We start from the raw sequence: 16,456 nt of genomic DNA, 5'->3' as shown, positions 1-16,456 counted from the left end.
AGAAGACGGCGGAAATTTGCATTCACAGTAGCTAGCATAGATAGTTAGCACTAAGTAATACCGAAAAATGATTGACATAGATTAAAAATAAAAGATCAAAACCGTTGTGGATCGAAATCGTGTGGAAATCAAATTTAATAGTTCAAAAAAAATACATGACATTAAAGTCACACCTATAAATACATACATATATAGTTGGTATAATTTGTATTCCATATTTTAGGGTTTGGTGAGACCAACTAAGCAACATTCTCTGATTCTGACGAAATGGGGCATGCTAACAGTCCAATGCACTTAGACTAACTGATCAGTTTGAATCTGCAGTGGAATAATATTGGAGCATTTGGAAAGACTAACTGATCAGTTTGAATCTGCAGTGGAATAATATTGGAGCATTTGGAAGTCAAGTTCAGGTGCATTATTGTTGTTGCTTCCATGTCGAAGTGATCAAAAAGGGTTTGTGGTTTCCCTGCGTATGGGGAGGCAGTGACGAGTGACAACACACTGACTCTGCGTTGGCCTTTAGCTCAAGTGTTTGAATCCTTACAGGCTAAGATTTGCCTCCACTTTTCGAGAAGAGAAAGATTGAGCGTGATTCGATGAGTGATTTTGATTAAGACTTATATAATTAGTGCTTTTTTTTTCTTAACTTTAAAAAGACGTTGATTAAGACTTATATAATTAGTGCTAATTTTTTTCTTAACTTTAAAAAGACGTTGAACGTACTTTTGTAAGGTAGTTGATAAGAGCTTCTTTAATGGAGAGATGCAAATTTGAGAGTAAAAGTCAAACTTATATTTTATTTTTTATTTATGGGAGGTGTAAATGTCTGTAATGTTAGTTCTACAATAATGAGGGAGATCTAAATTTGAGATTCCAATTCCGTTTATATTTCTTATCTTGCTTATTCGGACGGCATTCAAAAATGTAAAACACCAATCTCAATACGTTTTGTATCTTTCATTAGAGATGCTCTTAAGGCTAGAGAAATGGGGACAATTTGAGTATATAGAGCACAACAAATTGAATTTGATCAATTCACTAAAGCAATTCACCACTTGTAAAGTTAATACAAAAATTATTTACCTATTAAATGTTAATGTCCGTCACAACAATAACACTCAGTCTAGGTTTTTCTTTCACAGTATTGTTTTATACGTTTTTAAGAAGAAATGGAGTTTTGAGAAGTTTATTGTGAAGAGTCCATACATTACAATAACACAAAGAGGTTGATTTTGATTTTCACTTTAGTTGTGACGAAGATGTTTAAAGTTTACACCGACGGTCCAGTGATTTTCATGTTATCTTTATAGTAATTAACCTACTAATATATTAAAAGTGAACTCTAACCTATCCTAGCTACTTCCTTTTTGATCTTTTTTGGTTAGCGTAATTTAATTAGCCAAGCAACTTTTTGATTGTGTGGGGAAACGCATGCAGTCCATTACAGGAGTCGTAAGTTGCCTTTGTCAATATCTGAACTTTTCTTTCGTAAAGTTGACTTGGTCTTTTTTCCTTTTATATACAGATGAGATTATGAAGAAAAAAAAAAAACAAAAAGAGGAAACAAGTCGATTGTAGTTAGAGAGCTTCGTCACAGTTGTTTATTTTTTTTTAAATAAAAAAAATTTATAAAGACATTTCAACTTCTTATTGATCATCATCGTGTGATTCACAAATATATTGATTGTTTCACAAATATAAAATGTATATTGATTGATTCATCAAGAAAATTAACCTTTGTAATTTGTCTGTAGGCAGCCAATTAAGTATTTCAATCAATATTATGGTACTGATTGGCAAATGTATCCACCTTGTCCTAGATGGAAATTGTTGACCTTTTGAGGCCCTTGAGCTTAAATGCAAACAAACTAAATAATTTAATTAAATCTTTTATTTGGTTTTCACTTATTACCTTTCGTTTTCATATTGCCAAACTTAATACATCGTTTGGATGTACTTTTAAAAAGACTGAAAATACTTTTGAGGAAAATGTTTTTGGAACAATTCTTATTAAAAATGCAAGTAATTCCTGGAAAATCACTTAAAGTGCTTCCTGGAAGAAGCACATAATTGATGCTTCTTGCATAAAACACTTCAAGTGCTTTTGGGATCCAAAAATATTTTCTCTAAAAGCGCTTTCAGACATTTTAAAAGTACATTCAAACAAACCCTTAAAATGTGTGCTACTCTCTCTAACCTTTGACTCCAACTAATCTCAAGCATACTCTTAGCTAGAAAAGATTAGTTGACCACTGGTTTTTCTTTGAAAAATGATAACCATCTTCAATCCTTCCCTAATCGTGTTAAAATTTCCCAAGAGAGAAAAAATGATGGAAATAGTAGTTCAACCGAGAACAAGATACCATTCAGCTGATCAAATTTGGATTTCCTAATGGATGCTTAGTCTGTATTCCACTAATTATCTTGATTAAAATTTGGATTTTCTTGGTGTATATATGGCCTGGTTTTTTCTAGTTAGCCGCACAGGGATTCATGCATCCTAACTAACCAATTCTGGTGCTGGGTCCTTTCGATAATGGGCAAGTCGAATTTAATTAGCCACGTAATTAATTATAGAAATTAAGTCATTGCTCATGTCAGCACAATTTTTTTCAATGTACTCTAAACTTGGCCACGTGACATTAATATTTTACTCAAATCAAACGTGTGGAGTTTATTGTTACTATATCATAGAAGTGGACATATAAATCATAGTCCATTTATAACACGTAAAATGTTACATCACACGACTTGTATTTCTAGTTCCTATAGCATGTAAGTGGGGGTTCTTCCATCAGGTAAGTATATCTATTAATTGAATGTGGTCATAAACGTCAATTAAATAAGCATTCTATCTCAAATTACTAAATTAGTATTGAGATAAAAAGGCCAAAAGAGATTAGACTTTAGTTGATCTGATCATGACTGATTAATAAGCTAAACCATGCCGGACAAACTACTAATTAAACTTCTAATTGTGGCAGTACAAGTTCATTTTATGATTGTGCGGATCGTTTTGGCTGATGAATCGTGCACGTAGAAAACATTTAAAAGTTGCATGCGTATGCAAATATCCATAAGAACACGTTAGTCATCCATCTCTCATACATGATTCAGAGTCAAAATATGGATTTCGGCATGCAATTATATTACGCGCGCTTATCCAAATTCAAGTGGTGGCAACTGACCAAACTATAAAGTTTAGAAGCATATGACCACCAAAAAAAAAAAAAGACTAATGAAAAGGGCTTGAAAACTTTAAGTTTTAACGATAAGGACAAAACAAAGGGTAAAGTGAATAGTATTAGATTGACTTTTTAGTGTAAAAATGTAATTTTTCGTTAAAGTGAACAATACCGGGAGTTTTCATTAAAGTTCCTTTAAAAAAAAAAGTTTAGAAACACACGACCATAAAAGGTAAAAAAAGTTTAGAAGCATGATTTCAGTTTTTAGGTTCATCGACTAAACTAATATATGCACTTAAAAATATACTGATTTTTACGAGTCAGACGTCCAAGCCAATCATACAAAATTGGTTTTTAAAAAGATTAGGACCTCTAATAGTGATGTGCATCCACCAAACAAGCTAATAAAATGAAAATTGATATATTATTGGATTGAATGGAAGAGACTGCAGGCAATATCCCAAATTTTTAACTTTATTTGTCCTAAATTCGACTCATGTGAATGGTGATCAAGTTAGATCCTAAATTTGATTTAACTCAAATCCCCTACCCTTTAATGTACAATACCGTTCTATATATAAACTTTCTTGAGTACCAGATAGTTTTGTTCATCTCAACTCAACTAATAGGGAGATTTAACTGTATATAGTTTCAAAGAAACCTCAAACTGGCCCAATTAAGCCATAGTGGAAATTGTTCAAATTAGGCAGCCGGAAGCTTCTAATTCCCAATTATTTTATCTTCCTTTTTAGGGAGCTTTATTTTGGATCATGGGAGCGTATATATTTAATAGTCATACTATGCATCTTCTTGAAAAAGAAGCATTAATTAAGGGATGCAATTTGAGTTGGGTCAATTCGAATCCACTTGTGCACAATTCGGTTTCAAATCTGAATGGACGGGTTAGAATGAAGTAAAAATCCGCCCAACCAACCAGATCTCAACCCAATTATTCGTTGGATTGTGCTGGGTTGTTGCCTACCCATGTCAACCCAAATCCAACCAATTTTTAGCTTGAATTTCTCATGCACATATTAACCCGTCTAATTTTATATTATATAAGCTAGGTACAACAGCTAGACTTGAAGTTTGTCTTCTTTTATTTTTTTGTACAAACGATAGTATCTACACTAAGGGTTGGGACAGTGAGCTAAGCCTTACAATGGGTTTGCCATAATAATGTGGTTCAACTTCGTCTTTGGCGATAATCGAACGTAAACCCTTTCACTTACAAGTGAAGAAGAATATCACTAGACCGTAGTATTAAGTGGCTATGCTTGAAGTTTGTTGTTTGTTTTCATTTGAATAATGAATGATATGCTGCTTTGACATTACTTTTGGTTAAAACTTTAGTATTGTCATGTAATTTAATTTCAACTTTGCATGGTTGAAATTTTAAAAATGTGTTACACGGTATTTGGTTTATCTTTTGTATAGATGATGATGTGTAAATGAATTTTAAATAGTTTTGACATTATCTAATCAAAAATTGAGATTTATCTTATAAAATAATGTATTGCAAGATTGAACTTAAAAAAGTTAGGTAAACCTGAACTCAATTTAAACATGAACCCAAACAAACCGACATGAATCTAAACCCAATCCAAACAAGAATTAAGAATGTTGAATTAGGGTTGAGTTGACCATCTAACTCGCCCGAATGATCTGAGTTGCACCCCTAGCATTAGTCATATTCCCTTAATTAAGAAGCCGGCTCTTATCTAGTACTCAATCTATGCAGCAACTTATAATATATACTAGGTATAAAAACTATAAACTACTTCTGGGGTGGACACTAAATATAACGCACGATTAGTATATTGCTTTCAGCATATTATTCTGATGGCTAGAAGGAATTGACATGGTGTAGCATATTTTATATAAGGGAGATGATAGAATGATCATGTACTTAAATCATATTTTGTAGATTATGTGCATGATGTGATGCATGGTTGATATATAGTTGAATTTCTTCTTTAATAATTTAAAAAAAAAATCCAGCAATCTCATTAAAAGATAAACACTCTTAAGACCAAGTTCAATGGTGGGCTAAAAGCCAAATTATCCTCCAAAATTTTCCCCCAAACCCACTCCAACCCAAGGGGAAGTTTTGGGCTAAATGCTAAATGTTAAACCAATGCCAAATTTCCCCCAAAATTTAGCCCAGAAATCGGAGTGGACTCCACCCAATATTTATCGGAATTTAATTTTTTTAGATTAAAATGTTCATAAAATTATTTTACAATAGTCTACATATTAATTTTTTTTTAAATTTAATTTAACAAAAAAAATACCCTAAGTTCATTATTTAATAATCCCGGGCTAAAATTTTAGGCTAAAACGGTTGGAGCAGAAAAGCTGTTTCTGGGCTAAAAGCTAAATTTTCCAAGCTAAAAAATTTGACTTTTAGCCCAACCATTGGAGATGGTCTAATAGTTTGAGCTACACAGTTTGTATATGCTTATTCAAACTTTATTTATTGGGATGAAATTTAATTAAGTACAAGTATAATGTATAGTACTTCCAATTAAACTTGGGCGACATATGGTACTAATTCATTAGGATGGTAGTGAAAGAATCAGATTAACCATTTCCATTATTGTATTATACCTTCCTTTTCAACACTCTGGAAGATAATGATCCTGATCGATCAAGAATCTGAGAATATAATCCAAGTCAGTTTCTAGCAATCATAAACTGTTAAGCTTAATTAAATAATTAACTGGGGCTATACGTGTGCCTAACATTGGATTTGATCCTTAATAAGGTGGATTAATTTCGTTAAAAGTCCGACATATGGTACCGGCAGTCACTTGTTCAGTTACACTTCACATACATCCATATCAAACTTTTCATTATAATTTATACCCAAATAAACTAGAGAAAATTTAGATGGTTCTTAGCACGTTTAAGAGAATCAAATTCTGCCTCACATTTCAAAGCTAAGGGATGACAATGCATATGTAAGATGCAAAGTAATGCATATATGTAGGGTTAGGGTGCAAAGTAGAGCATATACTAGCAGCAACAGAATATTCCATTATTAAAAAAAAATTACTACCAAAAGTTCCATGGTGGATAATACTCCTGTACAATTCCTTTCCACCCCCCCCCCCCCCCCCCCCCCCCCACCAAAACACCCACCCTCCCATCTCTCCTAAACTCCCTCTGGTCTTTGGTCCGAGCTGTATAAGGCATAAACTCGTCCCACGTACGGTTCAGAGGCTGAGGCGCCCTACCCTAGCAGTAATGGTGCGGCTTAGGTCAACCCCTACTCCTTACAAGCCAAAGAGTAGAAACTAGAAAAACGCTAAGAAAACTCTCTCAAAGTGAGACTTTCCATGGACTCTCTGTCAGCTCACAGTTTAACGTCAATTTCTATGTAACCAGTATAAACATTGTGTGAAAAACATGAGGTGTCAGAAAGTCTATGAACGTTTTGAGAGTCTCCTTAGCACTTATCATTGAACCAATATTATTATTAGTACTCATTGAAGTATATGCTCTCACTGAATCAGCAACCAGTGCTTTTTGAAGAGATAATGAGGGATGGGATGGCATGGCTCGCTGAGGTGATTATTATTTTATTAAGTTATTGGGGGATATTCTTTTTTAACATGATTAATTTTCAAGGCATTTTTTCGGAGCCATAGCCAAGCATCGTATGCCTTAGAGAATAATCATCTTGTTCAAATTTGAAAATCAGTTTTTTCTTTTGTTTTTTGTTTTTCTTTACTTGTTTATTATCATTACATGTATATAATTAGGACAAATTGTACGTCTAAAGGGTGTGCATAATTGAAGAATGGCATCTTATTCTGGAAAATGGGAAGCATATTGTTATCTACGACATGGATTTGATGAGCTCAACCTTGTGCAATAATGCCCTAGCTGTTGAGGATTAACAATACATGTACTTGTGGTGAGTAAAATAGGGTAAAATGAAATACCAGCATATAATTTTGTGCCCTAATCCGAATCTTGTGACATATCTTAATTTTTAGGAAACTTATAGCTTCATAGATAGTACTTACATGTTATATATAGTCACAAAATTTCTCCGAACAAATACCTAGCAATACCTACTAAAGCTTCGCAATTAGTCCTCTCTTAATCGGCGACCAGTGCCAAACTTTTAGAGTAACACCAATTAATTAGGGAAAAAAGGCAGATGTTTTAGTTGATTAAAAGAAATTAACAGCACTCTCATGGAAAGGTAAAATTAATTAAATCCAAATTGCATAGTCAAATATATATATATATATATTTTTTTTTTTTTTTTCTCTTTTGGTAATTAAGCTACGCATCGGAGAAGGATGCTAATGTAATTAATTATGGAAGGGAAAGAAATAGAGACGAGTTGAGTCACTCTGCAAGGAGTACCCAAATATGCCATCCGAATCAGATCATCATTTCCATGGATTTTCATTGGTTCTATATTCTATATACCTAGAGGCTTAGGTTTCATGTGTAACTTTTTTTTCTCTCATCTCTTTATCTGAAATTTCACGTTGAGATGTATGTCTCTTCATTTTAAACAATTGTACCTAAATAGGTTCTAGGTTCTCATATGAAGTGATATATAAGGTAACATGACCCTTAATAAGTGGATGTTCCTCGACTGTAGTTGAAAGATGACATATCTTTTATATCGTTGACACTAATATGATGTTGATACCATGTCACACTAATACGTTGTTGATACAATGTCACACTAATACGTTGTTGATATGATGTTACACTAATATGCCAATACTGTTGATACGATGTTACACTAATATACCATTGATACAATGTTAAACTAATATGCCGATGTCATTGATAAGATGTTACATATCTTTTAATGACATCAATATATATTACCTTGTAAGCTTATCAATATAAGTGACACAGTTTAACTCACACTTGTCCCTCTTTATATATACATGTAAAAATTTAAACCAAAAATCTGGTATAATTTTGTCAATTAAGGGACAAAAAGTGTTTACGCCAGCATAATATAACTACCATTTTTTTACCAAGAAAAAATAAACTATTTGTATTGGTTGTGTGTAAGGGGCATATATGCATGGAACAGAAAACACGGGAGAACAGTGTGCTTTTATACGGATGTCATAAGAAAATAAAAGGGGTATCTTTTCTTAGTGACGCTGTCAATTTTCCACAATTATACTGTTGATGTTGCAATCCATGTCTAAGAAGAAAAAAAAATGACAAATGCAATATTATAGCTAGGGCAACGGCTGTGGGTCTTTATTTTTTTATTTTTGTAGTTTGGTGGGAGGCTGGGATCTTGTTGACAAGTTGGCAACAATGGAGTGGATTTAGAACAAGGGAATAGAACATATATCATCATCACATATATGGAGCCTCTTATTACAATCACCACCCTACTATGGCTGACTTTGTCTAATGTGATTTATGTGTACACATGTTTATCGAAACAAAAATCAAGTTGCAGATTATTTAGCTTTATTTTGGGCAGATAGTTATGCTTACCACTGGTGATTTACAGTTCCGGACTTTGTTGCCTCTACCATACTCATGATATTTCCTTTTTTCTTTATTATCAGTTTCATTGATCGTTTGGTTATTATGGGTTTTGGCTTAGACTCCCCGCTTATAATTTTTCCGTTTACTTTCCTTTTTTATTTATTAATAAAAATGGTGGAGAAGGGACATGCATGGGGTATCTGTGACATCCCACATCGTCCAGAGGAGTGGATCATGTAAGCTTTATATGTATATTCCCATCTCTACCTAACACAAGGCTTTTTGAGAGCTCACTGGCTTCGAGTTCCGTAGGAACTTTGAAGTTAAGCGAGTTCGCGCGAGAGCAATCCTAGGATGGGTGACCCACTGGGAAGTTCTCGTGTGAGTTCCCAGAGACAAAACCTTGAGGGCGTGGTCGGGGCCGAAAACGGATAATATCGTGTTATGGTGGAGTCGAGCCCGGGATGTGGTGGGGGCCCGAGCCAGGATGTGACAATTTGGTATTAGAGCCAATCCCTAGCCGGAAATGTGCCGACAAAGACGTCGGGCCCTTAAGGGGGGGGTGGATTGTAACATCCCACATCGCCCAGGGGAGTGGATCATGTAAGCCTTATATGTATATTCTCATCTCTACCTAGCACGAGGCCTTTTGGAAGCTCACTGGACGGAACCCGAAGTTAAGCGAGTTCGCACGAGAGCAATCCCAGGATGGGTGATCCACTGGGAAGTTCTTGTGTGAGTTCACCGTGAGGGCGTGGTCGGGACCCAAAACGGATAATATCGTGCTATGGTGGAGTCGAGCCTGGGATGTGGTGGGGGCTCGGGCCGGGATGTGACAGTATCTAGGTGTAATAGTTCCCACCCTTACGAAAGGGGATATGTGCCTCGCACGTGACCATTGCTGAAGAGCTAATCTCTCCTAAATCATTGAACTTATTAAAAAAAAACCCACCACACTAGTAGTAGAGGTACTTCCAATTAGCTTAATTTGTTGATAATGTATTAGAATGTGCCAGTGTATTTAGTTGTTCATATCTTATTTTAAAATAATATCACAATCGTTTTGTTTAATATAAATCATTTTATCATATGTAAATTACGTTTCAAAATTCCCAAGAACCTCAAAGACCTAATTCATTGCATATTATGTCAGGTGTTTCATCATGAACATGTAACATTTAGAATACAAGATCTTCCTCCGTCCAAAATGCTAACACATATCTTCTACAACAATGGATTCATATACATTAATTTATTTTCATTCACCATTTCACATTGGTTCCAGAAATTAAGGAGATAATTTTTTTTTTTTTGGCATGTATATCCATACAACAAAGTCTACAAGTTTGCAACCTGAAGTCTTTAATGTTGCTTATATTGGAAGTAACTCATATATATATGATCACGGTGATCTTGTATAAGATGATAATCTCTACTTTATATACTGCAAATAAAAGTATTGATTGCTTAATGAAAGGCAAGAAAAAATATTGAAACTTTAGTTAGCTTCAATTAGTGGAAATCAGGCTGGTCTAATTGGAGCTAACCTGGGTGTGCTTATAAATATTTTAACCAATAAGCTTCACTTTCACAAATAATTAAGCAGATCTTATGGGCCACTGCAGCTTCCAACTTCTAAAGAGTCTAAACTACCCTTTGATCATATGCATAATAGTTGAGAAACAAAGGGTATTGGTAGTAATTAAGGAGACATAAAAAAAAAAGACAACAACTTTGCTAATCTTCCTTAATTACAAACTATGCCATCTTATAAGAGCTATTATTCTTTTCCCTATATATATATATTTGAATTGAATTTGTTCCCCTCTCCATGCCACTCTAAATTCCCACCATTTTAAAATCTTCATGAGCACAAGTTGGCCGAAATAGTCGTAGCATCCGGTGGCGATTCGGCTTACTTTCCGGTGAAGCTGGTTACTATACCCTTTCAAGTGGAGGAAGCATATGGTGATGGTATAAAAGCAAAGGATATTTTAGACTGTGCACTTAGGGAATTTGGTACGAGATATCGATAAAAAGTTCCTTTTTTTCCAACCCCCATAAATAACAACGAGAGCTAGAGCTTCTTCGTCATCCTTCTCTCTCAGAACCCAAAACTCAAAGAGAGAAAATGGTGAAGTTCTCCAAGCAATTCGAAGGGCAGCTCATCCCTGAATGGAAGGATGCATTCGTCGATTACTGGCAGCTCAAGAAGGACCTCAAAAAAATCAATCTCCTTAACTCTAACAACAACAAAAACTCACCTACTAATCACCAAAATAGCACGTCTTTATCCGACACTCTCATCACTTCCATTAGGAAGTTCACTCCTTTTGGCCATCCACATAGAGAACATGACCTCATACATGTACTCATTCTCTCTTCCGAACACTATTATTATGTTTGTTTTCTGGTTAAATTTTAAATCATGTTTCGAACGCGTATGAATTAATGTGCGTCTTATAATTATGTACCAGGTTCACAAGAAGCTTGCCTCATCAGCAAGCAAGGGAGACATGTATGAGACTGAATTGTTAGAGCAGTTTGCTGATACTAATGCTGCGAAAGAGTTTTTCTCATTCCTCGACCTTCAGCTCAACAAGGTGAATCAGTTTTTCAGAACAAAGGAGAAAGAGTTCATGGAGAGAGGGGAGTCCTTGAAGAAACAAACGGACATACTCATTGAGCTCAAAACCGCCTTCAAGAAACAGCGCGGCAAAGGAGCTTTTGCGCTGAATTCCAAGGAGGATATTTCCATGTCAGGCTCCTTCACATCTGGTAAATCTTCGATTTCGTCTTAATTTTCAGTCGAATGTGCAAAATCTGCATATACACACACGCATACATCGTACATGTTTTAGTTATACGTTTTGGCATATCCCATTTAGATTGTTTCTCTGAATATTTTTCTTCACTACCACCTTTAGCAAAGTGGAGATTGACTGTCGCTAGAACAAATTATCATTGTGTTCCATTTATATTATTTCTAGTTTGCTATCTATTTCAGTAAACGTACCTTAAGTCGTTTCATTCTTTACCAAAATTATAGAATCGAAAAAGCGATTATCAATACTTAGTTTATGATGGCTCTGTTTCTTGGATACAGATGAGGATTCTGTTAAGGATAAAACAGAGCAAGAACAGCTGCAAGACTGCACAGAAGACTTGGAGAAAAATGAAGTGGCATACTCGGAAGGCACGATATCCGGTGAATTGGGAAAATCAATTAGAACGAAAAGTGAAGATAGTGGAAAGCTAAGGAGCATGTCAAGTCGTTCTTTCAGCTTCCAGGGGAAGAACTTGAAGATAAACATTCCTCTAACAACCCCGTCGCGCACTTTCTCAGCGATCAGTTACATAGTTTGGGAAGATCTGGTGAATCAGTCCTCGAAAAAATGCGGCGCAGACGGTGGTAAGCTGCACATCAACAAAACTAAGTTGCATCATGCGGAAAAAATGATCCAAGGAGCTTTCGTCGAGCTCTACAAAGGGTTGGGATACCTCAAAACTTACAGGTAAAATTTTTTAGTTCAAAAGATGAACAAATTTGGAGTTGTTATTCGATGATGCAGGGGAAGCTTACGTGTTGTCAAATTTTCAGGAACTTGAACATGCTTGCTTTTATAAAGATTTTAAAGAAGTTTGACAAAGTAAGTAAAATGCATAACTTTTAATTCATCTTTTTAAATTTGCACTTTGGTTTTTGCTTACGTAATTAAATTGATTTTTTTTCTTATCTTTTTCAGGTCACTGGAAAACAAGTTCTTCCGATTTATCTAAAAGTTGTGGAGAGTTCCTATTTCAACAGCTCGGATAAGGTACTTGACAAACCCTAATTTTTCGAATTTTTGAAGAATAACATCAACAATCAAGCTTTATTCCACTAAGCAGAGTAGGTTGTATGAATCATAAAACGTCTTCGAACGCTAAGTATCTGATTCCCATCATGCTAGCTATGTTTTAGTAAATTTTTGCATGATCTTTTGATTGGATCATGCTCAAATGTTGGCCACTTTCTATCATTTCGTCCAAATATTTTCCCGACAATTTCAAGTGGCCATTGATCCTGCAGTTTATGATTGCACAATGGATGCCATTAGATTCATAAAAATCGAACCCAGATATGCTTGTCTGATACGGAAACTAGAAAAGGTTAACTTTGCAGGTCAATAGTATTTTTGCTTATTAGTTTAAAAAATGACAGGTGATGAACTTAGGAGATGAAGTTGAGGAGCTTTTCACCAAACACCTTGCTGAAGAAGACCGGCGAAAGGCCATGAAGTATCTTAAACCGACTGAGCGTAAAGAATCACATTCTGTAACGTTTTTCATTGGTAGGTACAAAATTTTCATGAAAAGTGACCACAAGGGGTATGTTATGCCAAATTACAACAAATTTGGATGAACATTTTTATAAAGATAAAAATTAAAGTACCTAAGTGGTTCTCCTTTACACAACTTTAGCCCTGGAGCTTAAAAGTTTGTTCATTTTGTGGAGAGATTTTTCCATATGCCAGGAATAAAGTTCAATACGTCAAATATCATAATACAATTGGTTAAAAAAATTCAAGTTTCCAACTACTTATATTACTACACTTCTGTACCAAACTGTGTACTCAGACACCACTGAAAATTCTCCATTTTGTGACCATACAAGATTAAGAAACCAAAAGTGTACGGACCCAATATCCCACTAGGGTTTTGAAACACAAGGCTGTGCCTTGTCCACTTTTTGGGTGGGAAATAAAGCATAGGTCGCTACTGCCATTGTTATTTTTTTGGACAACTTTTTTATTGTACAAAGGTAGAACCCTAAAAAGGGACATCAACATCCAGATTCTAGAGGGCAGCAAGATTTTATTTCCTCGGTGCGGAACCGAGCTACTCGCATGTACACTGCTTAAGAACCCACAAGTCTTCAAGGTTAGTCCAAGTGGTGAGAGAGAACAAGGTAATTAGTTAGGATCGGAGTAGATTCAGTTTTTATAAATTAAGTTTCGAGTAAAAATCATAATATCGAACGGGAATATTGGTAATGGTGTTTGTTTTCTTGCCTAGCAAAAAAAGAAGTGGAACACAAAATATAGGTTGCATTACATTGTGAACGCCTCTACTCATACATAATATATGAAACTAATAAATATGTGACACATTAAACTGCAATGACTAACTACTCATGTGACTTATCTTCTTTAATTATAATTATCAGGTTTATTTACGGGATGTTTTATCGCACTCTTAACTGGATATGTCATTATGGCTCATATCACGGGATTGTACAAACGGCAGCCAAATTCAGTCTACATGGAAACTGCCTACCCTGTACTTAGGTAAGCATTGCTGCAAATAATTTGAACAAGTCTTTAAAATGTTTGATACTTTGGTGTAAACAAGGAGAGGCTAAAGAACTAAACTCTTCTTGTTTTGTTTTTGCAGCATGTTCAGCCTACTGTTTCTACACTTCTTCTTATACGGCTGCAACATTTTCGCGTGGAGAAAGGCGCGTATAAATTACAGTTTCATCTTTGAACTGTCCCAGACGAAGGAGCTAAAGTACAGAGATGTGTTCTTGATCTGCACCATGTCGTTGACTACTGTGGTCGGAGTCATGTGTGTTCATTTGTTACTGCTAACAAAAGGCTACTCATATGCCCAAGTTCAAGAAATTCCTGGCCTTCTTTTGTTGGTAAATTCTTCAACTCATGACATGATAAATCATAAAAGGAAGATCAAATAATGCATATTTACAGTAAATATTAATCAGGTTTTAACTTTTCTTCTACATGTGCAGATGTTTTTAGTACTACTTGTGTGCCCCTTCAACATCATTTACCGATCAAGCCGTTTCCGCCTTCTTCGTGTCCTAAGAAATATCATTCTGTCGCCTCTGTACAAGGTACTGCATCTCTTCAACATGATTAAAACAAAACATTTTTAGTAACAGCTAAAACCATATTAGACCAATTAAATCATGTTTCTAATTAGTTTCTGTTTGCTGTCTGCAGGTTGTCATGCTGGACTTCTTCATGGCAGATCAACTTTGTAGTCAGGTATCATTCAGCGCTAAATCAAATATATTCGTTCCTCAAGTTATAAAGTTTTCCGGTTCGTCATAACAATAGATTTATCTGTATTCAATAGGTTCCGATGCTTAGGAACCTCGAGTATGTGGCGTGTTACTACATAACCGGGAGCTACAAAACTCAGGACTATGGCTACTGCATGAGGGCGGGGCATTACCGAGATCTTGCTTATGCCGTGTCCTTCCTACCTTATTACTGGAGAGCAATGCAGGTATACTAATTAGGCTCTTTGGCTATCTGCTATAATCTTTACCGTCTCTTTTCTTCGACATCTGACAAAGATTTTGTTAATTGGATTTCAGTGTGCTCGGCGGTGGTTTGATGAGGGACAGACAAGCCACCTTGTGAATCTAGGCAAATATGTGTCAGCAATGTTAGCAGCAGTAGCTAAAGTAGCTTATGAGAAAGAAGGGAGCATTGGGTGGCTCTGTCTTGTTGTGATCATATCGACTTTCGCAACAATTTACCAATTGTATTGGGACTTTGTAAAGGATTGGGGTTTGCTACAAATGAATTCCAAGAATCCTTTGCTTAGGAACGAATTAATGATTCGCCGAAAGTACATATACTACATCTCAATGGTAATTGCCATGTCCCCCTCAAATAAATCATAAATTTGGAGAACAAGATTTTTCTTGTGTGGCAAGCAACCGAGAATGAACATATTCTCGAAATAAAATTCTGGTAAATGTCATGATAAAAGATTCCCAGTCTATTCAAAGAGGACAACATGACAGCAAAGGATTAGATGTTGTCTGAGAAGTTGCACGCACATCATCGAAACAACTTTTGTGTTTTCTTTCTAGGTTATAAATTTTATCGGGTTTCAAATCCGGTGTTTGACGAATGTTTTGGATGCTATCAATGCAGGGATTGAACCTTATTCTCAGGCTAGCTTGGATGCAAACTGTTCTCCATTCAAGTTTTGGACATGTAGATTACAGGGTAACCGGGCTGTTTTTGGCAGCCCTTGAAGTCGTCAGAAGAGGGTTGTGGAACTTTTTCAGGTAAAGAAAAACCCTTAAATTCCTACGATTCTTATTCTTATCAGTCTGTATCTGCAGCCATATGCAGAATTTGACATGAAACTCAAATTACCCTTTTTCGATTTCAATATCTCTAACGCATGATATGTTCGAATGGTACAGGTTAGAGAATGAACATCTGAACAATGCAGGCAAGTTTAGAGCAGTTAAGACAGTACCACTGCCTTTTCATGAAGTGGATGATCAGGACTGATGCCCCATTGGCAACAGCTGCATATAGAATTCGATGTTTAGGCATTTTCGAAACAAATGTTTCCAAGAGGAGGAATCTTGTTGAAAGCTCGTTCCAAAGTTGGTGTAATAAGACACATCAACTGTGTAATCTCTTTTTGTTCGATCGGGATTTTAGGAGAACATTTGTTCATACTTGTACACAAAAAAAATTCCTTCATCAATGAAAGGAAAAGAAAATTGATGCAAAGTGCAAATACATTAGTACTGTACAGTTCACTCATTGCTGCTATGTAGATTCTGTTCTTGTTCTATTGGAACCTCAAAATGCTTAGTAGTTAATCGGAGGACGGATGAGACTAAAATACAAATTAACTAGTTTATGCATCTTGTCAGTAAGTCACACGATCAAAACGGTCTCACTTGATAAAATTTTTCTGAATCTAAGTTGCGTCGTGTCATAATTTGAGTTTTG

General features: G+C 35.4%; 1 protein-coding gene across 1 annotated transcript; it reads left to right on the top strand.

Moving 5' to 3' along the window:
- Positions 1-10,694: 10,694 nt before the first annotated feature.
- On the top strand, positions 10,695-16,238 carry LOC137737652 (phosphate transporter PHO1 homolog 1). Its single transcript, XM_068477194.2, has 14 exons — positions 10,695-11,049; positions 11,159-11,459; positions 11,788-12,196; positions 12,283-12,331; positions 12,428-12,499; positions 12,886-13,015; positions 13,891-14,011; positions 14,118-14,367; positions 14,473-14,577; positions 14,687-14,731; positions 14,823-14,975; positions 15,067-15,345; positions 15,635-15,771; positions 15,913-16,238. Exons 1-14 carry the CDS (start codon positions 10,813-10,815, stop codon positions 16,001-16,003), a joined length of 2,379 nt encoding a protein of 792 aa, XP_068333295.2. The 5' UTR covers positions 10,695-10,812; the 3' UTR covers positions 16,004-16,238.
- Positions 16,239-16,456: the final 218 nt, after the last annotated feature.

Source organism: Pyrus communis, chromosome 13 (genome assembly GCF_041283825.1).
Source record: "Pyrus communis isolate YQ-2024b chromosome 13, ASM4128382v1, whole genome shotgun sequence".
Lineage (NCBI taxonomy): Eukaryota > Viridiplantae > Streptophyta > Magnoliopsida > Rosales > Rosaceae > Pyrus > Pyrus communis.
Note: the sequence above shows the minus strand (reverse complement) of the source record. Positions and strands in the feature narration are given on the sequence as shown.

Bases quoted from the DNA above. Each gene is read 5' to 3' on its own strand.
- LOC137737652 (XM_068477194.2), top strand. From the start codon at position 10,813: ATGGTGAAGTTCTCCAAGCAATTCGAAGGGCAGCTCATCCCTGAATGG. The intron at 12,197-12,282 runs GTAAAATTTTTT...TCAAATTTTCAG, and splicing joins GGATACCTCAAAACTTACAG to GAACTTGAACATGCTTGCTT. The intron at 14,732-14,822 runs GTATCATTCAGC...TGTATTCAATAG, and splicing joins CAGATCAACTTTGTAGTCAG to GTTCCGATGCTTAGGAACCT.